The sequence below is a fragment of the Staurois parvus genome, unplaced genomic scaffold, assembly GCF_062004578.1.
Source record: "Staurois parvus isolate SC_StPar_1 unplaced genomic scaffold, SC_StPar_1.0 ptg001016l, whole genome shotgun sequence".
Lineage (NCBI taxonomy): Eukaryota > Metazoa > Chordata > Amphibia > Anura > Ranidae > Staurois > Staurois parvus.
The window spans coordinates 180,310-203,492 of NW_028318812.1; the positions used below are offsets into that span (position 1 = coordinate 180,310).

General features: G+C 44.0%; 1 protein-coding gene across 5 annotated transcripts in view; it reads left to right on the plus strand.

Annotated features, from left to right (window-relative positions):
- The window catches only part of HMBOX1 (homeobox containing 1), a 220,107-nt gene that overhangs the window by 122,467 nt on the left and 74,457 nt on the right, over positions 1-23,183 (plus strand). For all 5 annotated transcript variants that reach the window (XM_089657646.1, XM_089657647.1, XM_089657649.1 and 2 more), the window contains exon 2: positions 107-255. In XM_089657646.1, coding sequence (XP_089513772.1) covers positions 224-255 — 32 coding nt within the window. In that variant the 5' untranslated portion in view covers positions 107-223. The remainder of the gene's footprint in view (positions 1-106; positions 256-23,183) is intronic.

Consider the following 23,183-nt stretch of genomic DNA (forward strand, 5'->3'; position numbering starts at 1 on the left):
TGTTGTAATACCAATGCTTACCACCGACAAGAGAACAGTACTTGATCTGTGGAGATGACCTAACATTAAATGTATACAAATGATATTGTTTCTTTGTATTTACCAGATCTAGACTCTTGGCGACACCAGCAGAGAGCCCCACCGTCTTGGATCAGGAGCTTAGGCCCAGTCTCTTCCGGCATGGTACCCAGCGGCGGCTGGCATCATCTATGAACCTTCTGCTATGCGTCCATCTGCAGACGGCAGTGCTTTAAGGTCAGGTGATGATTGACTGTTTCATTGATTAAACCACACCATATTTACAGTGTATTGTGAGCAGGCAGGAGCTTTACTACGAAATAGACTTGCCAGATTGCTTGTTCAACAAAATAAACTGACCTGCCTGCTGGCCAGTCTTTTTCTAGAATGTAAACTAAGCTGCACATGCACAGCCTAGTATACTTTCTCAGCCTGCCCTATACCAGGATGAATTCATTCCTGTGTGTAGGAGATACATCATCCCAGGCCAGCCAAATATAGTTTACAGTGGCTAAGTGGTTAGCACTTCTACCCAGCAGCACTAGGGTCATCGGTTTGAATCCCAACCATGACACTACCTGCAGAGAGTTTGTGTTCTCCCTGTGCCTGCATAGGTTTCCTCCCATCCCAGAGCAAATCTGGTAGGTTATTTGGGTCCTGTCTAAATTGGCCTAGTATGTGTATGCATGAATGTAAATTCGGGACATTAGATTGTACGCTCCTTGATGACAGGGACTGATGTGATTTGTACAATATACACTCACTGACCACTTTATTAGGTACTGCATGCTAGTGCCAAGAAATTATCCCCCACACCATTACACCGCCAGCTTGAATCATTGATACAAGGCAGGATGGATCCATGCTTTCATGTTGTTTACACCAAATTCTGACCCTACCATCTGAATGTCGCAGGTGAAATTGAATGCCTATTTTCCTCTATCAGCAAGGCTTTTTCATCCACACAACTGCCGCTCACTGGATATTTTCTCTTTTTCAGACCATTCTCTGTAAATCCTAGAAATGGTTGTGTGTAAAAATCCATGTAGACCAGCAGCTTTTTACATACTCAGACCAGCAGCTTTTTACATACTCAGACCAGCACATCTGGCACCAACAACTATGCCACGATCAAAGTCACTTAAATCCCCTTTCTTCCCCATTCTGATGCTCAGTTTGAACGTCAGCAAGTTGTTTTACCACGTCTACACGCCTAAATGGCTAATTAGTAAATTATGTTACCAAGCAATTGAACAGGGATACGTAATAGAGTGGCCGGTGAGTGTATATGTAAAGCTTTGTGTAAGTTGACGATGCTGTATAAGTACCTGAAGAAATACACTTTTCCAAATCAATGGCAGGCTGACAGACGCGGTGGCTGTAAAGGTTTAGCTGCATATTTGCGTGGTTACATGTGTACAGGGATGGATGAGCAGCTCTGAATACAAACCAACTTATTGGGCGGCTCACCTGACCATGTACACATGTAACCGCTTGAATTTGCAGTCACATTCATACGGCCACAACGTCTGTCAGCCTGTCATAGATTTGGTCTGGTTGTATGCAAACACTTGTGACTCCTGGGCACAGAATAAGCTCCTTGATCCTGCTCCTGTGTGCATGGATCCCTACCAGATGAGATTTTTTAGTAAATAAATATATATATATATATATATATATATATATATATATATATATACAGTCATGGCCGAAATTGTTGGCACCCTTGATATTTTTCCTGAAAATCAAGTATTTCACACAAAAAAGGTATTGCATTAACACATGTTTTGCTATACACATGTTTATTCCCTTTGTATGTATTGGAACAAATATAAAACAGAGGCAGAAAAGCAAATATGACATAATGTCACACAAAACCCCAAAAATGGGCTGGACAAAAGTATTGGCACCCTTAACTTAATATTTGGTTGCACACCCTTTGGAAAACATAACTGAAATCAGTCGCTTCCTATAACCATCAATAAGCTTCTGACACCTCTCACCCGGAATTTTGGACCACTCTTCCTTTGCAAACAGCTCCAGGTCTCTCTTATTGGAAGGACACCTTTTCCCAACAGCAATTTTAAGATCTCTCCACAGGTGTTCAATGGGATTTAGATCTGGGCTCATTGCTGGCCACTTCAGAACTCTCCAGCGCTTCTTTGCCATCCATTTCTGAGTGCTTTTTGACGTATGTTTGGGGTCATTGTCCTGCTGGAAGACCCAGGATCTTGGACGCAAACCCAGCTTTCTGACACTGGGCCCTACAGTGCGACCCAAAATCCTTTGGTAATCCTCAGATTTCATGATGCCTTGCACACAGTCAAGGCACCCAGTGCCAGAGGCAGCAAAACAACCCCAAAACATCATTGAACCTCCACCATATTTTACCGTAGGTACTGTGTTTTGTTCTTTGTAGGCCTCATTCCGTTTTCGGTAAACAGTAGAATGATGTGCTTTACCGAAAAGCTCTATCTTGGTCTCATCTGTCCACAAGACGTTTTCCCAGAAGGCTTTTGGCTTACTCAAGTACATTTTGGCAAACTGTAGTCTTGCTTTTTTATGTCTCTGTGTCAGCAGTGGGGTCCTCCTGGGTCTCCTGCCATAGCGTTTCATTTCATTTAAATGTCAACGGATAGTTCGCGCTGACACTGATGCTCCCAGAGCCTGCAGGACAGCTTGAATGTCTTTGGAACATGTTTGGGGCTGCTTATCCACCATCCGGACTATTCTGCGTTGCAATCTTTCATCAATTTTCCTCATCTGTCCACGACCAGGGAGATTAGCTACAGTGCCATGGGTTGCAAACTTCTTGATAATGTTGCGCACTGTGGACAAAGGCAAATCTAGTTCTCTGGAGATGGACTTGTAACCTTGAGATTGTTGATATTTTGCCACAATTTTGGTTCTCAGGTCCTCAGACAGTTCTCGTCTCCTCTTTCTGTTGTCCATGCTTAGTGTGGCACAGACAGACACACAATGCAAAGGTTAAGTGAACGTCTCTCCTTTTTATCTGCTTTCAGGTGTGATTTCTATATTGCCCACACCTGTTACTTGCCCCAGGTGAGTTTACAGGAGCATCACATGCTTGTAACATTCTTATTTATCCGCAGTTGTGAAAGGGTGCCAATACTTTTGTCCAGCCCATTTTTGGAGGTTTGTGTGACATTATGTCGAATTTGCTTTCTTTCCTCCCTTTTTTTGTTTTGTCCCAATACACACAAAGGGAATAAACATGTGTATAGCAAAACATGTGTTAATGCAATACATTTCGTGAGAAATACATGATTTCCTGGAGAAATATCAAGGGTGCCAACAATTTCGGCCATGACTGTATATATACAAACCCCCCTTCTTTTTTTCTATGTATCTTTGTTACGTTGCAGCCTGATACTACAGTTTAAATTAATTTGTTTTTTTGACAATCTACACTCGGTACCCCATCATGACTAAGTGATAACAGAATTTTAGAAATGTCTTTGAATTTATTAAAAATAAAAAGCTGAAATATCACACGTGCTTAAAAGAAAAGTACGGGTTTGAAAAAAAAAACAAACCTACATACTCGCCTAGGTGGTTGCCTCATCGGATTGATGCTGTATCTGTTCCCCACTGCTTCCAAGACTGAGGACTGACCACTGATCACTCAGTTTTCAGCCTTCAGTGAGCAGAGAGTGGTGTCAGTCTCTGGCCCTCTGCTCTGCCCCTCTAGCGCTCATAGGAGATCTAGGCTGTGGAGGGAGCAGGAGTGGCTGGCTCAGACTCTTAGCAGCTTTCTGAATGGCTCAGCCAGCTGCCAAGCTAGGCATCTGGTTGCATTCCAACCATGTGGTTGGGATCTTTTCGGAGCCTGGACCAACTCTGTGACATCCATAGGAGAATCACAGCCAATAATAGGTTTGGCTGTACTTCTCCTTTAAGTACTCAGACCCTTTACTCAGTACTTTGTTGAAGCACTTTTGGCAGCAATTACAGCCTCAAGTATTTTTGGGTATGACACAACAAGCTTTGCATTCCTGGATTGGGGGATTTTATGTCATTCTTTTTTGCAATCCTCTCAAGCTCAGCCAAGTTGGATAGCAACCTTCGGTGGACAGCAGTTTTCGGGTCTCTACAGAGTAGTCCAATAAGGTTCATATCAGAGCCTTGGCTGTGTGCCACCCTAGAATATTCACAGGGTTGTTTCTAAGCCACTCCTGTGTTGTCTTAGCTGGGTGCTTAGGATCGTTGTCATGTTGGAAGGTGAACCTTCGGCCCAGTCTCAGGTCCTAAGTGCTGTGGAACAGGTTTTCATTGAGGATATCTCTGTACTTTGTTCCATTCAGCTTTGTCTCAACTCTGACCAGTCCCTGCTGCAGAAAAACACCCCCCACAACATAACGCTGCCAACACCGTGCTTCATTGGGATGGTATTGGGCAGGCGCCTGGTTTCCTCCAGACCTAACATTTAGAATTGAGGCCAAACAGTTCAATGTTGGTTTCATCAGACCAGATAATCTTGTTCCTCACAGTCAGTGAGTCCTTCAGGAGTAAAGGCTTCTGTCTAGCTACTCTGCCATAAAGCCCAGGTCCGTGGAGGGCTGCAGTGATAGTTGTCCTTCTGAAACTTTGTCTCATCTCCACACAGGAGCTCTGGAACTCTGTCAGAGTGGCCATTCGGGATCTTGGTCACCTCTCTTACTAAGGCCCTTCTCCCCGATTGCTTAGTTTGGCCAAGTGACCAGCTCTTGGAAGAGTCCTGGTTGTGCCAAACATCATTTATTTAAGAATTATGGAGGCCATTATGATCTTGAGAACAGAATTTGTTTTAATTGCCTTCCCCAGATCTGTGCCTTGCAATAATCCTGTCTCTGAGCTACAGGCAGTTCCTTTGACCTCATGCCTTTGCTCTAATACAGTATGCATTGTCAGCTGTGAGGCCTTCTATAGAGTGTTGTTTTCTTTTCCAGATCATGTGCAATCAATTTAATTTACTACAGGTGGACTCCAGTCAAGGTGTAGCAACATCTCTGCAACAATCAAGAGAAACAGGAGGCACCTGAGCTAAATATCAAGTGTTGTTGGAAAGGGTCTGAATACTTACACCAATGTGATATTTGAGTTTTTCCTTTTTTATACATTTGCAAACATTTCCAAAATTCTGTTTTCACCTTGTCTTTATGGGTACTTAGTGTAGATAAATGAAAAAAAAAAATAATTTAAACTGTAGTATCAGCTTGGTGCCACAGCATACCTTCAGAGGTCTAGAGTTCCTGCTTCGATGGATCAGGACTGTTTTGGCACCAAAACGGGGACCTATTCAATGTTAAGGTTGTGACTATATAAATAAATCAAGTGTTCCTGAATACCAGTAATCATGAAGAACTTTAATGACACATTGGTTGAGGTGACTGTGGAGAGTTGTCTTCTACTCTAGGTTCCCAGTTGGGGTAACCATTATGTGTTGCGGGGAGGGGGGGTTATACTAATTGAGGGGTTGGGTGCCAGCTGTCATACTGATCCAGCAGCTTCATTACTTTTCGTAGACGACCCATATGAAGTATACTGAACAAGTTTAGTGACTTTGCCTCCTGCATGTTTGTTCAAGGTAAGACAGCCAGGCAGCTAGCATCTTGAGAAGGAGAGGTCGGCAATGGCAGCAGCCATTTTTCTTGCAGCACGGGTCTCCTTTAAGAGAGATTATTGGAACGTGGTGCTGAGTGAGCCCCCATCTTGTCCTTGGCGAGACAATGAGATTCCTAATGTGTCTATTGTGAGCGGGGAGTGCTAAATTTAAGCTGCTGTCACTTTATAATAGGCCAGGCAGAGAATGTCTTCATTACAGTTCTTGCTGGGAGGATGCTGGGCTCTTTTTCCTTCCTTCCTTCCTTCTTAGTTCATTTATTTCCTCACTTCTCTTTGATTCGTGATGTCCCATTTTTAGATGAATACCTTAATATTTTTAATGTTTTTTCAAAAAAAAATTTTTTGTTCTATTTTTTCTGCTTCTCAGTTCGGACTCCAGAGTCTGCGGAGATTTAAGAGGCAGTGAAGTTGGCCTATTGAGGTTCATTCGCTTTGCTCAGACGGCAGCCACCCATAGACGTGATTGTCACATCTATCCAATAACATACGTACTCCTAACCCCCCTTAGTTGACTGATCCTGCAAGAAAAAAAATCAATTTGTTTTTGGTTAATTGCATCGATTTCTATGAGGTGAACAAACAAATGGCAACCACCACAACCTATAACTAACCTTTGCAGCAAAGAGCACATGGAAGGGCAGCGCACATCAAAAACAAGCAAAAATTGGGGCTCGCTTATCAGCTAGCCTGAAATAAACCAGAGACCCTGTCTAACAGATCACGTTAAGAACAAGGGGTTTAGTCGCACACATTTGCAAACATATGTATAAGCCACTATGACCACATCACTGCAACCCAGTGTACTGCGGTCCTTACTCTGTCATTTGAGAGTCTCCCAAATTGAAGCACATATAGTAGTGGGCAGGTTTGCCTGGAGAGAGCTCACCCCTCCTTATGGTACAGGGATGGATGGGATACCCAGAAAGGGCATAATGGCAGCAGAAAGTATCCAGTGTGAGGCCAGTGCCATGCATAGTCTGCTGTTTACTTTAAAGGTTGTAGGGGAAACTGATGGTTTTGGGTCAGTTTGAAGAGCAGTCAGGAAAATTAAAAATAGTCCTAACAATTATTTTCTGAAGGTAGTTCCCTTAAAGGGTTTCTAAACACACAACAGTAAAATCAGTCTGTATATGTAGTAAAGCATGCTTGTTATGCTCACTGTGGAGCCTAAGGGGTTAATCCTCCACATTGTGTTAAAAATCAAAGCTGTTGAGTCCTGTCTTCTCTGATCCTCCCCTTCTTCTACCCTAGTCCATATGCCGATAGTACAGAGCTCTAAGAGTCACTCTGCACATGCTCAGTTTAGTTTGTATTGCTAGAGAGTGTGTTTTTTTTTTTTTGGGAGGTTGCATGTGATTACACTGTCCAGACAGAGGGTCAGGGGTAGTGCAGCTTCATAGGACAGTCAGAGGAGAATGAAAACTCCTCCTGGAACCTAAGGGGTTAATCCTCTGCATTGTGTAAAAAATGCTGTTTGATCCTGTCTTCTCTGCCCCTCCTCTTGTTGAAATGACCACCTGATACAGACTGAACCCATGGTCGCATGCACATGCTCAGTTTGGTGTGTATTGCTAGAGACTAGGACAGTCAGAGGAAAATGAAAACTCCTCCTACAAGTCTTATCCCGTGCTCGCCGGACACTGATAGAAGTCTGAAGACTGCTATATACTGCTAATGATAAAAGCAGGGGTGGACTGACAGCTAATGTGGCCCCCGGGCAATATGGGATTGTGGGGCCCCCGTGTCCTCGCCCACACCCAAAAAAGCCTATGAAAAAGCCAATGAAAGGTACCAGGGGCATCTCATGGGGCCCCCTGCTGACCCTGGGCCCTAGTTTCCAAATGGTCAGTCCACCCCTGGATAAAAGGTATTTAGCAGTTTATAATTACTGAAATAATTGTATTTCCATGTTGTTTGTACTGACCAGATATAGTAAATGCAGGGTCCTGGGTTTAGTGGCAGTTCACCCCAAATGGGAAGTTTCGCTAGTAAGAACCCCCCCCCCTTCTAACAATATTAGAGGTTAATTCTCTTTTTTGCGGGAGGGAGTAGGTACCTAATTTTGGCAGGTAGGTACCCGCGCCCACTTCCCTTCCTTGCCTGCAACTTTTTGAGACACATCACAGGTCCCAAGAGGCTGCGGGACCATTCACAAAGCGTGCCTCAGCTCCCACATGTGCAGGGAAAGCCGTATGTGAAGATGCAACCCACAGCTGGTTTCCCACACTAGACATGCCAGCTCCAGGGACCCGAAAACCAGCGAAGAACCAGCTCGGGTGAGGACTGCGCTGGATCCTTGGACACGTAAGTATCCTTATATTGAAAGTCAGCAGCTTCAGTAAGTCAGCAGCAGAAGTATTTGTAGCTGTTTTTTTTCTTTTCTTTTTTCTATGGACTGAAGAGTCTTTTAAAAACTTACCTGTGCCTAATCCAGGCAATTATTTGCACTAGTGTTAGTAACATTACCAATATATGTGCGGCAAATTCACTTTGTTGTTACTACTGCCACTTACCTCTCACAATGGTAGCAGCATGTTAGTAAAATATTCCCGCCAGTTTGCAGATTAGGAAACAAAGTAATTAAGGCCAATTTGAAGCTGGTGTTGATAGTACATCAGTACTCAGATCAGGGCATGTCTGTGCTGGAAAGCTGTCATGAATGTGACATTGTCCTGTGCCATTCTGTATCCCCGCCACGATTTAGCTGTCGGCCGGGTGATTCTAGCCTAATATACAATGCAGAATCCAAACCCTGCGATCTGATGCTGTACCAAGTGGTATGGGTATTCTGTATTATGGGAATACATCCCTGAGCACATAGGTCCCTAAACACAAGTACCACTTAGTACAGCATCCAGCCGCAGGATATTTCAGCCTGTCACAGACATTAACAAGGTTGCAGGCAGCCTGAGGCTGGATGCTGCAGTCGCTCCTCCTGGGCACAAACACGCTAGGTTTGGACACACAGGGGCTGCATTTCCAGTGTACATGTGCCCAGTGGTGTATTTAGGTTTTGTGCTGCCCTAGACAACACAAAATTTGGAAGCACCCCCCTCCCCGGCGGAGAGAGCATAACTCCAACAAACACCAGACCCCCTTCCCGCGGATAGAGCCTGACAGTGACCAACAACACGCCTGCTCCACCCCCAACAGAGAGCCTTCCATTAACACCCACCCCTCGGCAACAGAGAGAAAGACACTCACCTTCACAGCTCTGGCCATCCCCAGGAATGCCAGTCGGGCTCTGCAAACACCATCAAACAGCCTCTCTTGGATCCCACCTGGTCCCCATGCCACATATGTCCCATTTTCCTTGGGGCAGTGCTGCCCCCCTAAATAAATGCCCCCCTAGGCAAATGCCTTGTGCAGGGGCGGACTGACCATTTGGAAACTCGGGCACTGCCTGAGGGCCCGGGATCAGTAGGGGGCCCCATGAGATGCCCCTGGTACCTTTTTCATAGGCTTTTTTGAGTTTGGGCAAGGACACAGGGGCCTCATGATCCCCTATTGCCTGGGGGACCCCATGAGTTGTCAGTCCGCCCCTGGCCTTGTGGTAAATATACCCCTGCATGTGCCTACACTTATAAATATCAAGTGTAGGCGAGCGCTGGAACTATAAAGCAGCTAGCACCAAGGTATAGGTAACAGCTCCTTATGGATAAATATATAGAAAGTGCAGTGCTAAAATAAGTGAATGATATTATAGGTGAAAATAAAGTGTAAAGTCAATCTGACATTTTTATATGTCAGATTGACTTTGCACTTTTTCACTATAATCACTTATTTTAGTGCTGCACTATTTATATATGTGCCTTTACTTGTTTGGGGACAGTCACTGCTCAAGGGAGTCAGAATGACAGCCAGGCAACAAGCATTTTAGCAGGAGAGCTCCTACCTATACAGGTTTTCTTTAAGCCCCGGTGGGGTTGAGCTGTGCCAACAGGGATCAGGATTTATGTGTTTAGCTGTGAAGGATTTAGCAATGTGATATTAGGTTTTCATAGATATCCTGAGCTATATCTTTATGTACTTACACACAGCCTCACAATGCTTGTTTATTTTTTTTTTCCCAGCGTAACGACTGCGTTCTTCAAAATCCTTTTCTCTCATGTCGATCAGTCTGGCATGGTTAATTTGTTACACGGCAGGACTTTAACCTTCCTCATTTTCACACTGTTATCATCCAACAAGAATAGGTCATAGTGAAAACATTTCCAATGCTGGTAGGGTAGGAGTCTTCTCTGTAGATTGCTACTCGATAATGTGACCCTTCCTGTGAAATTTACCTGTGCAGACTGTGCTTTCATTGTTTAAAACGAGTCATCTGAAGACCAGCTCCAGGCTAATCACCTGGTTTTTTTTCGTTCCATTTGTTTAATGTTATAATTTTTTTCAAGTGTCTTTGATTTGGTTGCCTGAGTTCATAAGTCCTCTTCCTCCACTTTTTTTCCCTTTCGGCAGTGAATGGATGCTAAATACCACAGAGAACTGTTCTAAGTTATGATGTTCTGCTGCATCTCCCTGTAGGTCCACAGTTGTCCACCCCAACTCCCTCTCTCCACAGTGGCTGAGTGGTGCCATCATCAGAGTTTTGAGGTTTTCAACACCACAAATTCCCACTTCAGCTGTGATATTGGCAAGAAAATGGGTGAGGATCCATGAAGTGCGTGGCCTTAACTTGGCCATAGATGGACAGAATTTCAAACGAAAATTCTCAGGAAAAGTCTTAGGAAAATTAGAAAAAATAAAATTCTCAGAACCTTTGTTTATCATTCGAAAGTTTGCTTTTAACCACTTCCAGTCCGGGCACTGTCACCTCCTTCCAGTCCAGGCCAATTTTCAACTTTCAGCGCTATCACACTTTGAATGACAATTGCGCGATCATGCAACACTGAACTCATTTGAATTTTTAAGCATTTTTTTGAGACAGATAAAACTTTATTTTAGTGATATTTATTCACCACTGGGATTTTTATTTTTTTGCTATATAAATGAAAAAGTCCAAACATTTTGAAATAAAAAGTGTTTTTCTTAAAACATTTTGCAAATAATATTTCTTCATAAATCTTGGCCAAAATGTACTCATCTATCTTTTTAGTTAAAAATAACCCAAATTAGTTTATAACCAAAAATGATAATTTTTCAAATTTTTTTTTAGAATTTAATTTTTTTAGATTTGTTTTCTTTTCTTTTTTTTTTAACATACGGTCACCCTAGCAGTACAGTATCACCATAGTGACACTGTACTACTTGTGGGTGGTGATGATTTTTTTTTTTTTTTTTACACTGATTGCTTTTATACCCATAAAGGCAAAAAAAAGCAATAATTTCTCCTTCTCCCTGGCTGCATTCCTGCAGCCATTGAGAAATACTGTGAGAACTGTGATTGGTCACAGCTTGTCACATGGTACAATGCTGTTGTGAATAGCCTTGTACCATGTGACTTCTGTGATCATTCACAGATTTCACAAGTAGTAAGCAATGATGTCAGGAAGTAACATCTTGCTTACTACTATTCATGTGATACTGATTGGCCAATCAGTGATCACATGATCGGGACCTCACACAGAGGTCCTGTACAGTGATCCCAGGGAGCGCGCGCAGGCAATGGATGCGGGGGGGGGGGGACATCTAGAAACTTCCACCCACATCGGCAGCGCTCCCATCTGGCCGTTTATCTACATGGGCTGGACAAAAAATGGTTAACATTTGATTTGGAATGAATGGACTTTACCAAATGAAAAGCACATACTCTGATAGAAATTTGTTCATTCACGGAAAATTTTTAGAACCTTCTTTTCCCAAAAATTTCCTTGAAAAATTTTGCTCATCTATGGCCACCTTTATTCGCATCAGATCTGCTTCTCTCCCTGTACTCATCTATGGAAGTACTAAGACCAGGTTCACACTTGTGCGCATGGCTGCAGGTGGGGGAATTGCACCCTATTCACGCACTGCCACCACCCACACCCAAAACACACCTTTCTTTTACAGACGAGCTGGGCTGATCTTAATCCTCAATGGGCACTCCCCACGCATCTAAACACAGTGAATTTACGGGTGCAGGGTATCGCATGGCGCAAAAGCACCATGTGATTTTGCTGCTGCTGAAGTTTTATAAAGGTGCATGGATCTTTTTCCTTTGTTTCCCGCAGGTACTACAGCCCATTGCAGTGAATAGGCTGCTGTGCCCGCGCAAATGATTAAGTGTGAACCAAGCAACTTGATGCAGGTCAGGAGGAGGTTCAGTGCACCCGCATTATCATCTCCCCTTGCACACTGGGCCATCCAGCTGCAGCGCATCCCTCCCAGCACTTTAGTGCACCCAGGAAAGCCAGATGCAGCATCCAGCCCTGCTGTAGTCAGCCTGCAGGAGTTCACTGCAGATAGATGGCCCAATGTGCAAGGGGCATAAATCGTGAATGATCTCAAAAGCATCTCCAATTGATGTCAAAAACAGGCTGCATTTGTTCAACAGAGATTAAGACCAGGTTCACATATGTGCGGAGCAGTGCAATTTGTAAAAGCCCAGTGCGGTTTCGTGCAGTGTTTCAGGTGCAAATTTTTAAAGTGTATGAAACTTGAAATCTCACCTGAACCAGACTGAAAATCTCACAGGACTCAAATCTCACTGCGACTGGCCACCACGTATGTGAATCAGCTCTATAGAAAGCCAGTTTGGTTCACATATACAGTGCTCAGCATAAATGAGTACACCCCAACAGATTTGTCAGAAAACCTTTACTCTCCTTTCAGAATCAACATGTTCTATAGGACACTATACTACAGAGTACTCCCACAAATGCGGGCCATTGTTTGCAAACAAGATTTGTTCATTTGCTCACACAAAAAATTATTTTTACTAACAAATTTATTCAAGACCATGTTGCAAAAATGAATACATCCCAATGAATATTTTAGGAGCAAAGCAAAATTTTAGACAACAAAATCCTAAATTAACAAGAATTCAACTGCACATGAGTCTAGATATTCATTAAACAGGTGTCCAGCAGACAGGTGATTATAAAAGGGCGTTATTTAACAAAGAAAACCCCTTCCCATTTCATGCTGTCGGCAATGGCACCACATTGAAGAGAAATGTCACAAGGCCTGAGAGAAAATAATTTCTTTATGCAAGAAATGTAAATATCAGCAAAGCTTTACTCATCAGTCAGAATACTGTAGCAAAAGTGATACATAAATTTACAAAGATGGAGCTGCAACCATGTCACAGAGTCTTCCAGGCCATCCACGGAGGTTAACACCTTGGCAAGAGCATCTTCTGATATGGATTGAACAAATTCAAGTTCACTGCAGTTAGCTAAACTGGGGTGATTGTTTCCTGTGACACAATATGGCGTACACTGCAGAAGAATGGCATGTATGGGTGTTGTCCACGAAGGAAGCCTCTCCGAAAGCCCATGCACAAAAAAGCTCTCCTAGAATTTGCCAGGACCCATGCTGAAAAAGAAGACTACTGAGACTTTGTGAGTGATGGAATCAAGATAAATGTTTTGGAACTGATGGCTTCAAAACTGTAAGGTGTCGCAAAGGTGAGGAGTACAAAGAATATGCATGATGCCTACAGTAAAACATGGCGGTGGCAGTGTCCTTCTGTGGGGCTGCTTGAGTGCTGCTGGTGTCGGGGAGCTGCATGTCAATGATGGTATCATGAATTCACAGATGTACTGCTCTATATTGAAAGAGAAGATGCTACCATCACTCCATGCCCTTGGTCGTCGTTTATTTTCCAGCATGACAATGATCCAAAACACACATTTAAGGTCACTGTTACATTTCTCAAGAACAGGGTAAAGTGATTCCGTGGCCAAGTATGTCTTCTGATCTGAACCCAATCCAACACTTATGGGGAATTCTGAAAAGACAAGTGGAGCATAACTCTCCATCCAGCATTCAGGTTCTAAAAGAGGTTGTTCTTGATTAATGGAAAAAGATCGATGTTGCAGTATGTCACCAACTTGTTCATTCCATGCCCAGTAGGCTTGGTGCTGTCCTTACAAATCATGGATGTCAAGTCATACAAAATACTAGATGTAGTAGTTATTGTTGTGGGGTGGATTCATTTTTGCCTCAACTAATTTGAGTAAAACTGAAGATTTTGTAATCTAAGTTATATTATTAACCTTACTTTCATGTGATGAGCTAAACAAATATTTTATAAAACTCAGTTTTGTCTAAATTTTGGAAATTATTCTTGTGTTCATTGAGATATTGATTAAAATCTTACTTTTCAAAAGCAGTGTACTCATTTATGCTGAGCACTGTATGTGAACTGGGGATAAAGCAGACCTTGCAGTGAAATAAAAAAGGTAATATACTTAAGCCCCTCTTCTGCTTGTAGTGCCTAGATCAGCGGTTCTCAACCTGTGGGTCGCGACCCCTTTGGGGGTCGAACAACCCTTTCACAGGGATCCCCTAAGACCATCGAAAAATAAATATTTCCGATGGTCTTAGGAACCGAGACACCGCTCCTCTATCAGTCTCCAGGCGGGTCCTCCCACATTATATATATATATATATATAGTGCAGCGCTGAAATGTAATAAAATGGTATATATAGAGAGTCTTTCTCATGACAATAAAATCAAATATGTGCAGGTCTTCTCCTCATTAGGTGACTGGAAAATAGCAAGATTGCGCACTCACCGACCGCACATTTAAAATGCGCCTGTGTATGATATAATCCAAAAGACCAGCCAGGTATACAGCTCCAGAGACCACACGGATCCTCCCTCTTCCACACTCTCATCCGCCTTGGGTGTAGCAATATCTCCAGATCCAAAGGTAGATAGACAGAGATCCCCCTTTTTGGTTCCAGACACCCCAAGAATGGAAGATGTATATCTGCACTCTCCAACAGGAGAGTCAAAGAAAAAGGGGAACGCCAATAGTGTGGTACTATCAAAACTTTTATTGGAGCAATAATGCCTGGGTCATATGCACATACATATCCATACACCATAGGCCAATAACGGACAGGTAGGTATGAAAAGGAAAATTGTACTAACCCGGCAATGGCATAAAAACAAAGACCACTAGGGGTCTAGGGGTCCTCCCACATGCAGATACGTCCTCATTTCCCTGGACTGCGATGTGTGCGCGGGATGACATGCCGCTCCTGTCATCTGGCCACATCCCCGGGATCACTCAACAGCTCCGCCTCCTCGCCAGTGATTGGCCGCCTGTGTGCCTCTCCTAAGCTACAGTTCCAGCGGCCACCAGTGAGGAGGAGGAGCCAAGCAGCAGTGCGAAGATCAAAGAAGATCGAGCAAGGGAGCGGCCGGAGAAGGAAGACAGCTGACAGGTAAGTGTCTGTAGCGTGCAGATGGTGCTGCTGCAGCCAGGTAAGCTGGCTGTAGATGGGAGAGGGAGGGAGCGAGCCCAGGCTGGAGCAGGAGTCAGCAAGGTAAGTATCATTGGTGTCAGTGGGAGGAATAGTGCCCCATCATTGGTGTCACTAATACCAATAATGGGGCACTATTCCTCCCACTGACACCAATGATGGGGCACTATTTCCTCCCCCCCCCCCCACTGACACCAACGATGGGGAACTATTCCTCCCCCCACTGACACCAACTATGGGGCACTATTCCTCCCTCCACTGACACCAACGATGGGGCACTATTCCTCCCTCCACTGACACCAACGATGGGGCACTATTCCTCCCTCCACTGACACCAACGATGGGGCACTATTCCTCCCTCCACTGACACCAACGATGGGGCACTATCCCCCCCACACTAGTATCAATGATGGGGCACTATTCCCCCCCCCCCCACCACCACTGACACCAATGATGGGGCACTATTCCTCCCACACTGACACCAATGATGGGGCACTATTCCTCCCACTGACACCAATGATGGGACACTATTCTTCCCACTGACACCAATGATGGGACACTATTCCTCCCACTGATACCAATGATGGGGCACTATTTCTCCCACTGATACCAATGATGGGGCACTATTCCTTCCACTGATACCAATGATGGGGCACTATTCCTCCCACTGATACCAATGATGGGGCACTATTCCTCCCACTGATACCAACGATGGGACACTATTCCTCCCACTGATACCAATGATGGGACACTATTCCTCCCACTGATACCAACGATGGGACAGTATTCCTCCCACTGATACCAACGATGGGACAGTATTCCTCCCACTGCAAAATTACAGTTATGAAGTAGCAACGAAAATAATTTTATGGTTGGGGGTCACCACAACATGAGGAACTGTATTAAAGGGTCGCGGCATTAGGATGGTTGAGAACCACTGGCCTAGATGATGGTGATGTCTCCGGACCAACCGCCTGTTTTTCCCACCCACTGGCTATCCATCCGTGTAAAAGTAGCCTTACATGTTGTTCGGCTTTGTGTTTACCTGGAGTTTAGCTTTATACTGAAAGTGATCACTTCATACACTAGGCTTAGTTCACAGAGCTATCACACCAGGATTAGGAAACTTAAGTTCCAAATAGTAACAGTCCAATGAGATTTACAAATTGAGGTCACAAAATAAAGATCCTTGCATTTTAAAGTTTTGTGAATTGAGCTGAATCTCGTGTTCTGCGTTCCCTCTTCTCACAATAAGCGTTATTAATTTACAATAAAACATGGGACTAGGCAGCAAACCCGAGAGAGAAAAGCTGCGTCCCCAGCCATGATCAGTATATGTATACAGTGTTTATCTCTGTTCCTTTTGCTGTCTGATGCTGTTTGCTTATTGTGTGAGCGGTTTTCTTTTCTTCCTTCCTTTCCCTTGCAAAGCAATTATCGACCCCTCATTAATCAGACGAAGCCGCATGTATACAATGCATCTGACAAGAGCCAATACACACTCATTTTTCATAATAAAGAACTCATCACTTTGGGGGCACGTGCAAGCTTTCTATGAAGTCTTGTACACTTTGCACAAACACCACGTATCTTAATCAAACGAGCTGCGAGTGTCCGCTGGAAACTAACTTCTCTGGATGAATTGCTTTATTCACTTCATTGTTGCCGGATGAGTTGTTTTTTTTTTTTTTTTTTTTTTGTGTGTAGGGGTTTTTTATGTTTTTGTTATTTTTTGTTATTATAAGCTTGCTTTGTGAGCCCGATGAGTGAAGATGTTCCAAGTTTCTCTTCCCCACTATTTTCACTAATATTTTCTGAATGAGTTTATTCAGAAAATAATATGATGGTAGCAATGGGACGCAGCAGACTAGCAGAAGGAGAGTTGAAAGCTCAAGTTTAGCGAATTAAAAAAAAAAAAAAAAAATCAGGGATGATACTTATCATGAATAAAGAGTGTCCCATCTGCTGGTGGCTGCTGTGTTGGGTTGAAATCTGAAGTGCTCTGCCCCCCAGATACCCCTGCAGCAGTGATCTACCAGGTGCTGTATGGATTAATGAGCACCTGCAGCGGTGACAGGCACTCGTTAAGTGCCAACTATGCCTGTCCTTTCTGCCCCTGTACTTCATAAAAGCTGTGATAAATGTTCCCAGAATGAAAAGTGCTCTATGAATGGAGGAGGCAGATCATTGATTAATTCACCCGTCCTCCCGTCATAGAGAGCTTTTCTTTGTTGGAACCAGTAGTACGGCTTCTTTGAATGGAGGACAAGGGTGGCAAGGACGGGCATAGTCGGCACGTGCCTGTCACTGCTGCTATTAGTTATTATAATTGTTATTAATCTATCCTTCCAGCCCAAAGTTCAATCACTAACAAACTCATGCAGACTCCACCTCCGCAACATCACCAAAATCCGCACGTTCCTAACCCCAGAAACCACTAAGCAGCTCATCCACTCCCTCATCATATCACGACTCGATTACTGCAACTCCCTCCTCACTGGCCTGCCTCACCACAGGCTATCCCCGATTCAGTCGATCCTGAATACGGCAGCCAGACTCATCCACCTTTCCAACCGCTCCGTTTCCGCCACCTCCCTCTGCCAATCCCTCCACTGGCTTCCGATTGCCCAACGGATCAAATTCAAAATCCTAACGCTGACGTACAAAGCTGTCCATCATGCTGCCCCAAACTACATCACCGACCTAATAACCAAGTACCACTCTACACGCACTCTCCGCTCCTCACAAGACCTCCTTCTCTGTAGTTCCCTAGTCTCCTCCTCCCATGCCTGCCTCCAGGACTTCTCCAGGGCGTCACCCATCCTCTGGAACTCCCTACCCCAATCCATCAGACTATCACCTACTCTCCTCTCCTTTAGGCGCACCCTGAAAACCCACCTCTTTAGGGAAGCCTACCCCACCCCCTGCTAATTCCTGACCTCCTCCACTCTTCCTACCACTCCATCCCCCACAGCTATTTCCTTCTGTACCACTATCCCCTCCCTCCTAGATTGTAAGCTCCAAGGAGCAGGGAACCCCTCGTGTATTGCATTGTATTGTTATTGTGCTGTATCATGTTCTGTCTCCCATTGTAATGTACAGCGCTGAGCGAACTGTTGGCGCTTTATAAATACTGTATAATAATAATAATTAGCCCTTGTAGCACTCAAGGATCACCACTTTTCTGGTATCTAGTGGAAGAGGACTTCAGGTTTCAACTTAAAACAGCAGCCCACCAACATATGGGGCACTCTTCATTTATGAAAGGTTTCCCTGATGTGGTTTTTTTTTTTTTTCTTCAAATGTCAGCTTTATAGCTCAACTTCCCTGTAGTCTCTGCAGCCTGTTCTCTCCTGCACTTCAACAGTCTAAGGTCCCCAATTGGAAGACCATAGCCCTGCATTGGATATGAGGATATTGAGTTAAGACAGCAATACATGGTTCAAATCTCGGCTGATTCAGCAGGAACCGGCTGAGATTCGAACCGTGTATGGGCAGGCTGAATGTACCAAAGTTGATTGATCGATCAACTTGAGTACATCCAGCCTGCTTGATTTTACTTGTGATTATTGCTAGCGGCTGTTATAGCGGCTAGCAATAATCACTGTCTTCTCCTTGTGGGGATGTCTTCAAACAATGGCTCAGTGGGAGGAATTTCCCTGTAACCCATGGTTGCAGGAAAGAAATTCGCCCCGTCTGTGGCCAGCATTACCATCCACTGTTGGAGCACAGAGGAGCGAAGGATCAGAGAAGTAAAAGTGCTTTTATTGTCCTCTAGAGCATTCTTTTTCAACCAGGGTGCCTTCAGGTTTCTTCAGAGATGCCTTGGCAGAATGCCTAGATATTGCACTAACATTGTACACAAGCCATCAGGTGGGTGAAGCCTACCTTTTAGTTACACAAAGCCATAGGTTTTCATTGTGCACCATTAGAACTTTTTAGTCATCGGAGTTCTAATAACCAATGACGTCATTGGTTGATAAGGACACCGGGTGCCTGCACAACATCCTTGTTTGCCCCCCTTCCTTTCCGTCTCTGTCATCATTGGGGTCACATTAGCTGAGTGAGGGAGAGGAGAAACTTTACAATTACTAGTCAGCACCAGTGTGCAAACTAAGGGGTGTTTGCTTAGGAAGAATAAATAATCTCTAATGTTGGGTGACCAACGTGAATGGATGTTTCTGTTTTAAGTAAAACTATTTTTTTTAACTTTTTACAATGGGGTGCAGAATTTTAAAAGGTGTCTTAACTGAAAAAAGGTTGAGAACCACTGCTCTAGACCAACAGGGTCTTAAAACTATGGCTTGGGGGCCTCATCTGGTCCATTACAAGATGTAATACTGATGTGAAGGGGGGGGGGGGGGGAGGTTGGGCTCCTGTGATGTGAAAATTGGATTCTGATGGAAAAGGGACTCTAATGTGATGGGCAATCTTTTGATGTGAAAAAGGGTCTCTGAGTAATGGGGGCATCTTAATGTGAAAGGGGGACTATGATGTGAAGAGGTGGGGGTGCTTTTGATGTGACTGGGGGGGCTTATGATGTGAAGGGGGGGTATTCTGATATGAAACAAGGGACCTCTGATGTGAAAGGGGGGGGGGGCTCTAAAGTGATGGGGTGGGTCTAATTTGAAAGCGAGATCTGATTTGAAAGGGGGGCTCTTATATGATGGGAGGGCATCTGGTGTGAAAAGGATACTCTGATTTCATGAGGGGCTTCTCGTGCAAAAGCAAAGGACCTATTTTTTTTTCTGTGAATATTTGTAAAATATACAATATGGCCCTCATACTGAAAATATTGGAGAAACCTGCTGTAGACAGAAACAAGCAGTTAGCTCTTGCAGTACAGGCACAGCCCCACTGCAAAGGAGAGATTTTAATTTTCCCGAAGTTGTACTTTAAAAGTACTGTTAGAACGTTTTTTGTTGAAAGTAATGAAGTGACCAAAGTTTTCACTTTTTCCTCATTCTATATCAAAACCTCCCATGGACACAGAGATTTTCTTTGACTTCCTATGAGATCCATCAGTAAGTGGGGAGAAATCTCCCTGGTGGGAGCACAACAGTAAAAACCTGATGGCTATGACCTCCTGCCAGAATGTCAGGAAAAAGAGAAAACGTATAGACCAGTGGTGTCGAACTTCATTTCATTGCAGGCCACATCAGCATTAAGGTTGTCTCAAGGAGTCAGCTGTATCTGAGACTAGATGTCCAGAGTACCCCCCTTATGTCAGATGTCAAGAGCCCACCATCATCAGAAGTGGTTGAAACCTGTGGTATAGACTTTGATAGAATCAACAGTAGATGGGAGTGAGTGAGAAGCAACTGTCAATGTCAACGTGCGCCCGATTTGGTGTTCAGATCACACTGGCCCAGTGGGATGGCTAAAGGGCAACAGTAGAGAGAAGCCGGAGAAGGAAATGTTAGGTATCTATGGAACCCCAAATGCTGGCAAAACTCTGAATTTACACCAAACCTGTCATCAGAGATAGAAAAGAAGACAGAGTGCCAGGTCTCAGAGACCAGCAGTACATCATCTAAAAAATAAACTGTATATAATTACAGATTACATAAGAATAAATAGATTAATAATAGGCATGAAAATGTATTTTACAAAATTGTGCTTGTACATGGCCACAGTTTCTTAGTTGAATGGTCGGGTTAATTTAGTATTACAGCTGATAATGTGATATTTCATACAGAGGTGGACGAGGATTGTGAATAGAATTTGGAGGAGGAAATCACAGATCTGTATTTTTGTTGTCAATTATGGATAGAAATGTGAAAATGCATGAATTATTTTCAGATGAAATTACCATGAAAAGGTGAATGGAATAGGACAGGTCTCACTTGATCTTCCTGAATCATAGCAGGCAGATCTCTTCCCACCCAGGTTTGGCCCTAATAAGCTGTGTGACCCTTTCTTCCTCCTTGGTTGGGTGAACCCTTTAACCCTTTCACTGCTGGAGCTGTTTTTATGGGTTTTTTGCGCACATTTTGAAAAAAAATTTTAGGTCTGAAGATTGCACTAACTCTCAAAGCATTATACACTGCTCAAAAAAATTAAAGGAACACTTTTTAATCAGAGGATAGCATCAGGTCAATGAAACTCCTGGGATATTGATCTGGTCAGTTAAGTAGCAGAGGGGGTTGTTAATCAGTTTCAGCTGCTTTGGTGTTAATAAAATTAACAGGTGCACTAGATGGGCAACAATGAGACAACCCCCAAAACAGGAATGGTTGTACAGGTGAAGGCCGCTGACATTTTTTTTCCTACTCCTCTTTTCTGACTATTGATCACTAGTTTTTAGTTAGGGTCAGTGTCACCACTGCTAGCATGAGGTGATACCTGGACCCTACAGCGGTTGCAAGGCAGTCCAACTTCTCACATCAATACGCGCCATTTCCGGAAGGTTTACTGTGTCTCCCAGCACAGTCTCAAGAGCACTGAGGAGATTCCAGGAGACAGGCAGTTACTCTAGGAGAGCTGGACAGGGCCGTAGAAGGTCCTTAACCCATCAGCAGGACCGGTATCTGCTCCTTTGTGCAAGGAGGAACACTGCCGGAGCCCTACAAAATTACCTCCAGCAGGCCACTGGTGTGAATGTCTCTGTTCAAACAATCAGAAACAGACTTCATGAGGGTGGCCTGAGGGCCCGACAGCCTCTAGTCACTAGAGTCTAGTGGGCCCTGTGCTCACTGCCCGCCACCATAGAGTTTGTTTGGCATTTGCCATTGAACACCAGAATTGGCAGGTCCACCACTGGCGCCCTGTGCTTTTCACAGATGAGAGCAGGTTCACCCTGATCACATGTAACAGATGTGAAAGGGTCTTGAGAAGCCGTAGAGAACGCTATGCTGCCTGTAACATCGTTCAGCATGACCGTTTTGGTGGTGGGTCAGTGATGGTCTGGGGAGGCATATCCATGGAGGGACGCACAGACCTCTACAGGCTAGACAATGGCACCCCGACGGCCATTAGGTATCAGGATGAAATCCTTGGACCCATTTTCAGGGAGTCCTGGGTTCCTCCTGGTACATGACAATGCCCGGCCTCATGCGGCAAGAGTATGCAGGCAGTTCCTGAAGGATGAAGGAATTGATGCCATTGAATGGCCCCCACGCTCGCCCGACCTAATCCAATAGAACACTTCTGGGATATCATGTTTCGGCCCATCTGATGCCGTCAGGTTGCACCTCAGACTGTCCAGGAGCTCAGTGATGCCCTGGTCCAGATCTGGGAGGAAATACCCCAAGACACCATCTGTCGTCTCATTAGGAGCATGCCCTGAGGTTGTCAACATGCATACGAGCATGTGGGGGCCATACAAATTACTGAGTACTATTTGTGAGTTGCTGCATCAATTTTTCACTTTGATTTTTGGGGTGTATTTGAATTCAGGCCTCTGTAGGTTGATAATTTTCATTTCCATCAAACGATGGGGCATGCTCACGTTCCTAACACATTAGCCAGTTCATATCCTTCTAGATATCCAGCATGATATTTTTTCCCCATTGAGATCTGATGTGTTTTCAAAGTGTTCCTTTAATTTTGTTTAGCAGTGTATATTTTTCTGCAAGCAGACACCCTACAGAATAAAATAGTGGTAGTTCCAATTTTGTATATCACAAAATATTACTGCAAAGGTTTAGGAAATGCAAAATTTCAGTTAAAAATACACTTAAGTTAATTTTTGGGGCATACAAGTGCAATAAATGACCCAAATTTTTTGATAAAAAATTAAAGATGAGGTTGCACCATGTAAAGAAATACCCAGCTTGTCAAACCTTATATTTACATGCGCCCATGAAATGACGGCAAACTTCAAAACCCTGTATTTTCCATAAGCGATGCTTTAAAAGCCCCCTATGGGTCAGTAGTTTAACATTACAGCGGAGGTTTGGTGGGTTGGGTGGGGTGGCAGCTGTTACTTGGAGGGGGGTAGGGGGTGTGCATGTAATCTGCAGAGCTGCCAAACTGCTTGCATCTGACAACCAGAAGTCAGCTTGTCAGATTTACGATGTATGGACCTGGCAGCGAAAGGGTTAAAGCTGGCAGTAGATGGGTAGGCTTTCAAATTGTCAGCTCTAATGAGCAGGGCTCTCCGAATTCTCCCGTTTTAATTTGTATTGTAATTGTACTGTCTGCCCTTATGTTGTAAAGCACTGCGAAAACTGTTG